Source organism: Lampetra fluviatilis, chromosome 38, assembly GCF_964198595.1.
Source record: "Lampetra fluviatilis chromosome 38, kcLamFluv1.1, whole genome shotgun sequence".
Taxonomy (NCBI): Eukaryota; Metazoa; Chordata; class Hyperoartia; order Petromyzontiformes; family Petromyzontidae; genus Lampetra; species Lampetra fluviatilis.
Window position 1 is genome coordinate 5,411,637 of NC_136312.1, and position 13,173 is coordinate 5,424,809.

The window sequence follows — 13,173 nt, forward strand, 5'->3', positions numbered from 1 at the left end:
ATGACGACGATGACGATGATGACGACGATGACAATGATGACGATGATGACGATGACGATGATGATGATGATGACGACTATGATGACGATGACGACGATGACGATGACGACGATGACGACGACGATGAGCCGCTGGGTTGGGCCATCGTTTGTGATGGCCAGGTCGCTTCTGGAAAAAGCGCGACATAGCTCAATGGGCCTGACCTGGTAAGAATAGTTTAGTTTAGATTGCACGACCCCGTTGTGTGCCGGGTCGGCCTTAATAGGTGCTCACTAACACTGCTGGCCTCAACAGGCAGGGGGGCTACACGGGGATCCATGTGGTCTGTGTGATCTGTCTGTCTGTGTGATCTGTGTGTGATCTGTGTGTGATCTCTGTATCTGTGTGATCTCTGTATCTGTATGATCTGTGTGTCTGTATGATCTGTGTGTGATCTGTATGATCTGTGTGTCTGTATGATCTGTGTGATCTGTATGATCTCTGTATCTGTATGATCTGTGTGTCTGTATGATCTGTATGATCTGTGTGATCTGTGTGTGATCTGTGTGTCTGTATGATCTGTGTGTCTGTATGATCTGTGTGTGATCTGTGTGTGATCTGTGCGATCTGTGTGATCTCTGTGATCTGTGTGTGATCTGTGTGTGATCTGTGTATGATCTGTGTATGATCTGTGTATGATCTGTGTGTCTGTATGATCTCTGTGATCTGTGTGTGATCTGTGTATGGTCTGTGTATGGTCTGTGTATGATCTGTGTATGATCTGTGTGTGATCTGTGTGTCTGTATGATCTGTGTGTGATCTGTGTGTGATCTGTGTGATCTGTATGATCTGTGTGATTTGTGTGATCTGTATGATCTCTGTGTGATCTGTGTGTGATCTGTATGATCTCTGTGATCTGTGTGTCTGTGTGATCTGTATGATCTGTATGATCTGTGTGTGATATCTGTGATCTGTGTGTGATCTGTGTGTGATCTGTATGATCTCTGTGATCTGTGTGTGATCTGTGTGTGATCTGTATGATCTCTGTGATCTGTGTGTGTCTGTGTGTGATCTGTGTATGATCTGTATGATATGTGTGTGATATCTGTGATCTGTGTGTGATCTGTGTGTGATCTGTATGATCTCTGTGATCTGTGTGTGTCTGTGTGTGATCTGTGTATGATCTGTGTATGATCTGTGTGATCTGTGTGTGATCTGTGTGATCTGTATGATCTCTGTATGATCTCTGTATGATCTGTGCGATCTGTATGATCTCTGTGATCTCTGTGATCTGTATAATTTGTCTGTCTGCAGTACCCAGAGGAGCTGCGTGCCTACACATATTTGCCGGGCTTTGCCATCAGGGGCCTTCACTACGATGTCCAGAAGGTACGGAGATCTGGACTCGTTGACATCTTGACGCAGCTGTTTCTGTGTGCAAACACATGTCTCTGTGTGTGAACACATGTCTCTGTGTGTGAACACATGTCTCTGTGTGTGAACACATGTCTCTGTATGTGAACACATGTCTCTGTGTGTGAACACATGTCTCTGTGTGTGAACACATGTCTCTGTGTGTGAACACATGTCTCTGCGTGTGAACACATGTCTCTGCGTGTGAACACATGTCTCTGTGTGTGAATACATGTCTCTGTGTGTGAACACATGTCTCTGTGTGTGAACGCATGTCTCTGCGTGTGAACGCATGTCTCTGCGTGTGAACACATGTCTCTGTGTGTGAACACATGTCTCTGTGTGTGAACGCATGTCTCTGTGTGTGAACACATGTCTCTGCGTGTGAACACATGTCTCTGTGTGTGAACACATGTCTCTGTGTGTGAACACATGTCTCTGTGTGTGAACGCATGTCTCTGTGTGTGAACACATGTCTCTGTGTGTGAACGCATGTCTCTGTGTGTGAACACATGTCTCTGTGTGTGAACACATGTCTCTGTGTGTGAACACATGTCTCTGTGTGTGAACGCATGTCTCTGTGTGTGAACGCATGTCTCTGTGTGTGAACACATGTCTCTGTGTGTGAACGCATGTCTCTGTGTGTGAACACATGTCTCTGCGTGTGAACACATGTCTCTGTGTGTGAACACATGTCTCTGTGTGTGAACACATGTCTCTGTGTGTGAACGCATGTCTCTGTGTGTGAACACATGTCTCTGTGTGTGAACACATGTCTCTGTGTGCAAACACGTGTCTCTGTGTGTGAACGCATGTCTCTGTGTGCGAACACATGTCTCTGTGTGTGAACGCATGTCTCTGTGTGTGAACACATGTCTCTGTGTGTGAACACATGTCTCTGTGTGCAAACACGTGTCTCTGTGTGTGAACGCATGTCTCTGTGTGTGAACACATGTCTCTGTGTGTGAACGCATGTCTCTGTGTGTGAACACATGTCTCTGTGTGTGAACACATGTCTCTGTGTGCAAACACGTGTCTCTGTGTGTGAACACATGTCTCTGCGTGCGAACACATGTCTCTGCGTGCAAACACATGTCTCTGTGTGTGAACACATGTCTCTGCGTGTGAACACATGTCTCTGTGTGTGAACACATGTCTCTGTGTTTGAACACATGTCTCTGTGTGTGAACACATGTCTCTGTGTGTGAACACATGTCTCTGTGTTTGAACACATGTCTCTGTGTGTGAACACATGTCTCTGTGTTTGAACACGTGTCTCTGCGTGTGAACACGTGTCTCTGTGTGTGAACACATGTCTCTGTGTGTGAACACATGTCTCTGTGTTTGAACACATGTCTCTGTGTGTGAACACGTGTCTCTGCGTGTGAACACGTGTCTCTGTGTGTGAACACGTGTCTCTGTGTTTGAACACATGTCTCTGTGTGTGAACACGTGTCTCTTTGTGTGAACACATGTCTCTGTGTGTGAACACGTGTCTCTGTGTGTGTACACGTGTCTCTGTGTGTGAACACATGTCTCTGTGTGTGAACGCATGTCTCTGCGTGTGAACGCATGTCTCTGTGTGTGAACGCGTGTCTCTGCGTGTGAACACGTGTCTTTGTGTGTGAACACATGTCTCTGCGTGTGAACGCATGTCTCTGCGTGCGAACACATGTCTCTGCGTGTGAACGCATGTCTCTGCGTGTGAACGCATGTCTCTGCGTGTGAACGCATGTCTCTGTGTGCGAACACATGTCTCTGCGTGCGAACACATGTCTCTGCGTGTAAACACATGTCTCTGCGTGTAAACACATGTCTCTGCGTGTAAACACATGTCTCTGCGTGTAAACACATGTCTCTGCGTGTAAAAACATGTCTCTGCGTGTAAACACATGTCTCTGCGTGTGAACACATGTCTCTGCGTGTAAACACATGTCTCTGCGTTTGAACACATGTCTCTGTGTGTGAACACGTGTCTCTGTGTGTGAACACGTGTCTCTGCGTGTGAACACATGTCTCTGTGTGTGAACACATGTCTCTGTGTGTGAACACGTGTCTCTGCGTGTGAACACATGTCTCTGTGTGTGAACACGTGTCTCTGCGTGTGAACACATGTCTCTGCGTGTGAACACATGTCTCTGTGTGTGAACGCATGTCTCTGTGTGTGAACACATGTCTCTGTGTGTGAACACGTGTCTCTGTGTGTGAACACATGTCTCTGTGTGTGAACACATGTCTCTGTGTGTGAACACGTGTCTCTGCGTGTGAACACGTGTCTCTGTGTGTGAACACATGTCTCTGCGTGCGAACGCATGTCTCTGCGTGCGAACGCATGTCTCTGCGTGCGAACGCATGTCTCTGCGTGCGAACGCATGTCTCTGCGTGCGAACGCATGTCTCTGCGTGTGAACGCATGTCTCTGTGTGCGAACACATGTCTCTGTATGTGAAGGCATGTCTCTGCGTGTGAACGCATGTCTCTGCGTGTGAACACGTGTCTCTGTGTGTGAACACGTGTCTCTTTGTGTGAACACGTGTCTCTGTGTGTGAACACATGTCTCTGCGTGTGAACGCATGTCTCTGTGTGGGAACGCATGTCTCTGCGTGTGAACACATGTCTCTGCGTGTGAACACGTGTCTCTGTGTGTGAACACATGTCTCTGTGTATGAACGCATGTCTCTGCGTGTGAACGCATGTCTCTGCGTGTGAACACATGTCTCTGTGTGCGAACACATGTCTCTGTGTGTGAACACATGTCTCTGTGTGTGAACACGTGTCTCTGCGTGCGAACACGTGTCTCTGTGTGTGAACACGTGTGTCTGCGTGTGAACACATGTCTCTGCGTGTGAACACATGTCTCTGCGTGTGAACACATGTCTCTGTGTGTGAACACATGTCTCTGTGTGTGAACACATGTCTCTGCGTGTGAACACATGTCTCTGCGTGTGAACACATGTCTCTGTGTGTGAACACATGTCTTTGCGTGCGAACACATGTCTCTGTATGTGAACGCATGTCTCTGCGTGTGAACGCATGTCTCTGCGTGTGAACACGTGTCTCTGTGTGTGAACACGTGTCTCTGTGTGTGAACACGTGTCTCTGTGTGTGAACACATGTCTCTGCGTGTGAACGCATGTCTCTGTGTGGGAACGCATGTCTCTGCGTGTGAACACATGTCTCTGTGTGTGAACACGTGTCTCTGTGTGTGAACACATGTCTCTGCGTGTGAACGCATGTCTCTGCGTGTGAACGCATGTCTCTGCGTGTGAACACATGTCTCTGTGTGTGAACACGTGTCTCTGCGTGCGAACACGTGTCTCTGTGTGTGAACACGTGTGTCTGCGTGTGAACACATGTCTCTGTGTGTGAACACATGTCTCTGCGTGTGAACACATGTCTCTGTGTGTGAACACGTGTCTCTGCGTGCGACCACATGTCTCTGTGTGTGAACACGTGTCTCTGCGTGCGAACACATGTCTCTGTGTGTGAACACATGTCTCTGCGTGTGAACACATGTCTCTGTGTGTGAACACGTGTCTCTGCGTGCGAACACGTGTCTCTGTGTGTGAACACGTGTGTCTGCGTGTGAACACATGTCTCTGCGTGTGAACACATGTCTCTGCGTGTGAACACATGTCTCTGCGTGTGAACGCGGCTGCCTTGCTGGGGATGCAGCTGCCTACGTATAACAACGCCTGCCTAGGTGGGAATTTGAATCCAGTCTGTCCGCCCCCCCCGCCCCCCCCCCCCCGCTAGGCTCTGCTCATGAAGATCGACGCTTTCCACTACATCCAGCCGGGCACCGTGTACAGGTGAGCCGCCCCCGCGCGCAGGTTGAGCTCTCCCCGTGCTCTCTCCGCTGCTGCTGGATGCAGGCCCCGCAGCCACAGTCCGTCTCGCCGCTGCGCCCCGTGCTTGACGTCGCTCGCAGTCGTCGTTATTGGGCTGCGGCCTCTCCACTGCTGGATGAAGGCAGCCCCCTCCCCACGTGGGTTTAGCGCGTTTGGCCAAGCGGCGGAGACCAACCCTGAGAGTGAATCGACTTTTTGCTAATCCGCACTCTCTCATCTCCCTCCTCTCTTTCTCCCCCCCCCCCCTCTCTCTCCCCCCCCCCCTCTCTCCCTCCCCCCTCTCTCCCTCCCCCCTCTCTTCCCCCCCCTCTCATCCCCCCCACTCCCCCCCCCACACTCCCCCCCCACACTTTCCCCCCCCCCTCACACTCCGCCCCTCACTCTTCCCCCCCCACCCCCCCCCCACCACTCTCCCCCCCACTCACTCCCCCCCCTCTCTTTCCCCCCCTCTCCCCCCCCCTCTCTCTCCCCCCCCCCTCACCCCCCCCCACTCTTCCCCCCCCTCCCCCCCCCCCTCACTCTCCCCCCCCCTCTCTCCCCCCCTCTCTCTCTCCCTCCCCCTCTCCCCTCCCCCCCGCTCTCTCCTCCCCCCCTCTCTCTCCCCCCCCTCTCTCTCCCCCCCCACTCTTTCCCCCCCTCCCCCCCCCCCCTCTCTCTCGCCCCCCTCACTCTCCCCCCCCCTCTCTTTCCCCCCCTCTCCCCCCCCCTCTCTCTCCCCCCCCCCTCACTCCCCCCCCCCTCTCTTCCCCCCCTCACCCCCCCCCCTCTCTCTCCCCCCCCCTCCACTCCCCCCCTCACTCTCTCCCTCCCCCACTCCCCTCCCCCCCGCTCTCTCCTCCCCCCTCTCTCTCCCCCCCCCTCTCTCTCCCCCCCTCTCACTCACCCCCCCCCTCTCTTTCCCCCCCTCTCCCCCCCCCTCTCTCTCCCCCCCCTCTCTTCCCCCCCTCTCCCCCCCCTCTCTCTCCCCCCCCTCTCTTTCCCCCCCCTCTCTTTCCCCCCCCCTCTCTCCCCCCCCCCTCTCCCCCCCCTCTCTCTCCCCCCCCTCTCTCTCCCCCCCCTCTCTCACCCCCCCCCTCTCTTTCCCCCCCTCTCCCCCCCCCTCTCTCTCCCCCCCTCTCTTTCCCCCCCTCTCCCCCCCCTCTCTCTCCCCCCCCTCTCTTTCCCCCCCTCTCCCCCCCCTCTCTCTCCCCCCCCTCTCTTTCCCCCCCTCTCCCCCCCCTCTCTCTCCCCCCCCTCTCTTTCCCCCCCTCTCCCCCCCCCTCTCTCTCTCCCCCCCTCTCTCTCCCCCCCCTCTCTTTCCCCCCCTCTCCCCCCCCTCTCTCTCCCCCCCCCTCTCTCTCCCCCCCTCTCTTTCCCCCCCTCTCTCTCCCCCCCCTTTTTTTCCCCCCCTCTCTCTCCCCCCCCTCTCTTTCCCCCCTCTCTCCCCCCCTCTCTCTCCCCCCCCTCTCTTTCCCCCCTCTCCCCCCCCTCTCTCTCCCCCCCCTCTCTCTCCCCCCCCTCTCTTTCCCCCCCTCTCCCCCCCCTCTCTCTCCCCCCCCTCTCTTTCCCCCCCTCTCCCCCCCCTCTCTCTCCCCCCCCTCTCTTTCCCCCCTCTCCCCCCCCCTCTCTCTCTCCCCCCCTCTCTCCCCCCCTCTCTTTCCCCCCTCTCTCCCCCCCTCTCTCTCCCCCCCTCTCTTTCCCCCCCTCTCCCCCCCCTCTCTCTCCCCCCCCTCTCTCTCCCCCCCCTCTCTTTCCCCCCCTCTCCCCCCCCTCTCTCTCCCCCCCCTCTCTTTCCCCCCCTCTCCCCCCCCTCTCTCTCCCCCCCCTCTCTTTCCCCCCCTCTCCCCCCCCCTCTCTCTCTCCCCCCCTCTCTCCCCCCCCTCTCTTTCCCCCCCTCTCCCCCCCCTCTCTCTCCCCCCCCCTCTCCCCCCCCCTCTCTCTCCCCCCCTCTCTTTCCCCCCCTCTCTCTCCCCCCCCCCTTTCTTTCCCCCCCTCTCTCTCCCCCCCCCCTCTCTTTCCCCCCCTCTCCCCCCCCCTCTCTTTCCCCCCCTCTCTCTCCCCCCCTCTCTCTCCCCCCCCCTCTCCCCCCCCCTCTCTCTCCCCCCCTCTCTTTCCCCCCCTCTCTCTCCCCCCCCCCTTTCTTTCCCCCCCTCTCTCTCCCCCCCCTCTCTCTCCCCCCCCCCTCTCTCCCCCCCCCCGTCTCTTTCCACTCTCTCCCCCGTTGCCCCCAGGGGCCTGAGCCCCGTGTCGGAGGAGGAGGTTCGCTCGCTGTACGACGGCACGCACGTCCCACTCGACCAGATGAGCGACTTCTACGGCAAGGTGGGCGAGTGGCCGATTGGGCGAGTGGCCGAGTGGGCGAGTGGCCGATTGGACGAGTGGCCGATTGGGCGAGTGGCCGATTGGGCGAAGTGGCCGAGTGGGCGAGTGGCCGATTGGACGAGTGGCCGATTGGGCGAGTGGCCGATTGGACGAGTGGCCGATTGGGCGAGTGGCCGATTGGGCGAGTGGGTGAGTGGGTAAGGGGGCGAGTGGACGAGATTCGCAGATTGAGTGTGAGTGGCCAATTGGGCGAGTTGCCGATTGGGCGAGGGGGCGAGGGGGCGACTCCCACGCGTCTCCTCACTCTGCCGTGCGTGGTGAAGAGGGCGGCAGTGCGTGCGTGGTGAAGAGGGCGGCAGTGCGTGCGTGCGTGCGTGGTGAAGAGGGCGGCAGTCCGTGCGTGGTGAAGAGGGCGGCAGTGCGTGCGGGCGGCCGGGCGGTGCGGCGGCGGTGGCAGCCACGCGACCTCGTTCGTCTGCTCACTCGCCCGCTGACTCACTCGCCCACTCAGTCGCCCGCTTATTCGCTCACTCGCCCACTTGCCCATTCATTCGCCTGCTCACTCGCCCATTCACTCGCCCGCTCACTCGTCTGCTGACTCGCCCGCTCGCCTGATCACTCGCCCGCGCTCGCTCGCCCGCTCACTCGCCCTCTCATTCGCCTGCTGACTCACTCGCCCGCTGATTCGCCCGCCCGCTCACTCGCCTGCTCACTCGCCCGCTCACTCGCCCACTCACTCGCCTGCTGACTCATTCGCCCGCTCGCTCACCCGCTCTCTCACCTGCTGACTCACTCGCCCGCTCACTCGCCCGCTCACTCGCCCGCTCACTCGCCCTCTCGCTCGCTCGCTCACCCGCTCACTCACTCACTCGCCCACTCACTCGCCCACTCACTCGCCCACTCGCTCACTCGCCCGCTCACTCACTCGCCGCGGTTGCCTGTCGCGTGCAGGGGAGCTCCATGAAGCAGTTCATGGACATCTTCTCGCTGCCCGAGATGATGCTGCTGTCCTGCGTCAACGACTACTTCCTGAGCAACAACATCGACTACGACCCCGTCCACCTCTACAAGGACGTGACGGTGCGCGCCGCGCCAGCTGCCCGCCGGCCGGCGTGGCGGCCTTCCCATCGGCCTGGCTGCCCACCCCAACCACACGCCCACCACACCCACCAGGGCCACCGCACCCACACACCCACCGCACTCGCGTACCCACGGCACCCACACACCCACCGCACCAACACACCCACCGCACCCACACACCCACCGCACCCACACACCCACCGCACCCACACACCCACCGCACCCACACACCCACCGCACCCACACACCCACCGCACCCACCGCACCCGTCACGTCCACCACATCCACACCTCACCGCATCAAGATGGCCACCGCAACCCAGACCCCCACTGCACCCACCACCCCCACCACAACCACCACGCCCACCACACCCACACGCCCACCACACCCACCACCCCCACCACAACCACACGCCCACCGCACCCACACGCCCACCGCACCCACCACAACCACCACCCCCACCACAACCACACGCCCACCATACCCACCACCCCCACCACACCCACACGCCCACCGTACCCACACGCCCACCGTACCCACACGCCCACCACACGCCCACCACACCCACACGCCCACCGCGCCTGACACCCAACATATATTGGAAGATGGTGGCTAAAATCGCAACGTGACGATGCTTCATAGAAATATTCAGAGGAAGGTTTGTGGTGGTTGTGGTGGTGGTGGTTGTGGTGGTTGTGGTGATTGTGGTTGTAATGGTGGTGGCAGTGGCTTTTTGCTGCACCTGGGTCTGTTCCGTGACCTCCTGCCAGCGGGAGTTGAACACCTCACGTGGCCTTAAAGTGCACTTGGCCTGGCACAAGCGCCGTGGTGACGTCACTGCCACCTAGCCGCGAATGGCGGTTGTTGTTGTTATTGTTGTTGGTGGTGGCGGTTGTGGTTATGGCGCACACACGCGCACCTCGTGTCGCTCCGAATCTGTGTCGCTCGGTGAGCTGGGCGTCACGCGCCGGAGTTCGATCTGGCGTGAGCCACGGGAGTCGGGGCTCTGGGAGGGCAGCGATCCGGTGTCCAGGTCAAAACGCCGGGCCCCGGTTGACCACCGGCCATAAAAGTTGCGACCCGCCGCCGTTTTGCACAAAATCTCTGCCGACTGGGCGCCGCTCTCGGCGTCGCGTCGCCGGGGCGGTGCAGCCCCCGCCTCAACCCGCGTGGCAGAGCGGTCCGCAGAAGCGGATGTCGCAGAACTACCCTCCGGTGATCAGTTCAAGCGAACCTCCGGTGACGATGCCCGTGGATGACGACGACCACGATGATAACGACGATGACGATGACAATGACGATGATGACGACGACGATGACGACGACGATGATGATGACGATGATGACGACGACGATGATGATGACGATGATGATGATGATGACGATGACGACGACGACGATGATGATGACGATGATGACGACGACGATGATGATGACGATGACGACGACGACGATGACGATGACGATGATGACGACGATGATGACGATGACGACGACGACCACGATGACGACGATGATGATGACGACTGCAGTGATGACGCCGACGGCGACGATCGGTGTGTGTCCGCAGGATTCGGTGAAGGATGTCCACACCAGGGGAGTGATGTACAAGTTGATTGAAAAGGATCTCGGTGAGTTGGGTGCACGCGTGACGCGCCAGACGCCCCATGCTGCAGCCGTCGCCACGATCTTGGGGCCAGAGAGTGCATTAACCAGGGCGGGCTGCTGGATTCGAACCGCGAACCTCTCCAACAAAGTGGTGAAAGCGCCACCGCTGGGACATGCGATCGCCCCCCCCCCCCTCTACCAAATTAAACAATGGAGCTTCCAGTCCAATCAGACTCCCGACACGAGGGAACTGCCCCCAGGGAACTGCCCCCAGGGAACTGCCCCCAGGGAACTGCCCCCCAGCCAACTGCCCCCAGGGAACTGCCCCCAGGGAACTGCCCCCAGGGAACTGCCCCCAGGGAACTGCCCCCAGGGAACTGCCCCCCAGCCAACTGCCCCCAGAGACGTACACACACACACACACGCACGTACACACACACGCGCGCGCAGACACGGTATGTACAAAGATAAAGATCCCCCGTATAGCCTTTAACAGACTGTTGGGGCAAGTGCTGTTAGCGAGCACCTGTGAAGGCTGGCACGGCACACGAGGGGGTGGATTGCTAACACCACGCCCAGCCGCATTTGTCTCCCCAGTGGTGATGCTTACACGTCATACCAGGTACTCATTTGAGGCTGAGTCGACCTAGGGGAAGCCCGGGCCACCGGTTCAGATAATCGTAACTGGTGTTGGCCGTGAGCGGGAATTGAACCTGGGTTGCCAGGTTCGTAGCGCAGCGCGCTAACCGCTACACTACCGCACATATGTACACGCACACACAAGCGTACACGCACACATACGTACACGCACACACAAGCGTACACACACACATACGTACACGCACACACAAGCGTACACACACACATATGTACACACACACATACGTACACACACACAAGCGTACACACACACATACGTACACGCACACACAAGCGTACACACACACATATGTACACACACACATATGTACACACACACATACGTACACACACACAAGCGTACACACACACATACGTACACGCACACACAAGCGTACACACACACATATGTACACACACACATACGTACACACACACAAGCGTACACACACACATACGTACACGCACACACAAGCGTACACACACACATATGTACACACACACATACGTACACACACACACATACGTACACGCACACACAAGCGTACACACACACAAGCGTACACGCACACACAAGCGTACACACACACATACGTACACGCACACACAAGCGTACACACACACATACGTACACGCACACACAAGCGTACACACACACATACGTACACGCACACACAAGCGTACACACACACATATGTACACACACACACAAGCGTACACACACACACAAGCGTACACACACACAAGCGTACACACACACATACGTACACACACACATACGTACACGCACACACAAGCGTACACACACACAAGCGTACACACACACATACGTACACGCACACACAAGCGTACACACACACATACGTACACACACACATACGTACACGCACACACAAGCGTACACACACACATATGTACACACACACATATGTACACGCACACACAAGCGTACACACACACAAGCGTACACACACACATATGTACACACACACATATGTACACGCACACACAAGCGTACACGCACACACAAGCGTACACACACACATATGTACACACACACATATGTACACGCACACACAAGCGTACACACACACAAGCGTACACACACACATATGTACACACACACATATGTACACGCACACACAAGCGTACACACACACAAGCGTACACACACACATATGTACACACACACATACGTACACGCACACACAAGCGTACACGCACACACAAGCGTACACGCACACACAAGCGTACACACACACAAGCGTACGTACGTAGCCAAGCGTGCTTATCGGAGGTGCGGGGGAAGGAAAAAACACAAAAAGCAAGTCTAAAGAAACGAGTTTTCCATCTAGATGATGGTGATTTCAAAGTGGCTTCCTAATATCGGAAGGAGGAAGAGCGTTCCAGACGGCCACAGAAGCGCAATGCGGTGACCACCGTCTTCGTTTGATGGCGAGCCAAAAGCCGCTGGTGAGGATGACCGGAGTTCGCGTGATCGCTCATGCTCCTGTCTCTCTCTCTGTGTCGCTTCTTCATCTCTCTCCGTGTCTCTCTCGCTGTCTCACTCTGTCTCTCTGTCTCTCTCGCTGTTTCTCTCTCTGTCTCTCTCTCTGTCTCTCTCCGTGTCTCTCCGTCTCTCTCCTCCTGTCTCTCCATGTCCCTCCATCTCTCTCTCTCGCTCTCTCTCTGTCTCTCTCCGTGTCTCTCTTCGTGTCTCTCTGTCTCTCTCTCCTCCTGTCTGTCTCTCTCCGTGTCTCTCTGTCTCTATCTGTCTCTCGCTCTCTATGTCTCTCTCTCTCTGTCTCTCTCTGTGTCTCTCTCCGTCTCTCTCTGTGTCTCTCTCCGTCTCTCTCTGTCTCTCTCGCTCTCGCTCTCTCTGTCTCTCTCCGTGCCTCTCTGCGTGTCTCTCCCCCTGTCTGTGTCCCTACCCGGTGCCTCCGCTGCGTCTGCAGAGCGCTACATCCTGCACGGCAAGGAGACCCACGACATCCTCCACAAGTTGACCGCCAGCGGCAAGAAGCTCTTCCTCATCACCAACAGTCCCTTCAGCTTCGTGTGAGGAACCGCCGTTTACTCCAGTAACCCCGTTACTTTAGTAATCCCGTTACTATAGTAATCCCGTTATTATGGTAATCCCGTTACTCTAGTAATCCCTTTACTATAGTAATCCCATTACTCTAGTAATCCCCTCTATAGTAATCCCGTTACTCTAGTAATCCCTTTACTATAGTAATCCCATTACTCTAGTAATCCCCTCTATAGTAATCCCGTTACTCTAGTAATCCCTTTACTATAGTAAT

The 13,173-nt window shown here is 56.6% G+C and overlaps 1 protein-coding gene across 2 annotated transcripts in view; it reads left to right on the forward strand.

Moving 5' to 3' along the window:
* The window catches only part of LOC144945594 (5'-nucleotidase domain-containing protein 3-like), a 71,506-nt gene that overhangs the window by 27,696 nt on the left and 30,637 nt on the right, over positions 1-13,173 (forward strand). For both annotated transcript variants that reach the window (XM_078874086.1, XM_078874084.1), the window contains exons 3-8: positions 1,294-1,368; positions 5,148-5,203; positions 7,453-7,543; positions 8,495-8,623; positions 10,194-10,254; positions 12,826-12,928. In XM_078874086.1, the coding sequence (XP_078730212.1) occupies positions 1,294-1,368; positions 5,148-5,203; positions 7,453-7,543; positions 8,495-8,623; positions 10,194-10,254; positions 12,826-12,928 (515 nt within the window). The remainder of the gene's footprint in view (positions 1-1,293; positions 1,369-5,147; positions 5,204-7,452; positions 7,544-8,494; positions 8,624-10,193; positions 10,255-12,825; positions 12,929-13,173) is intronic.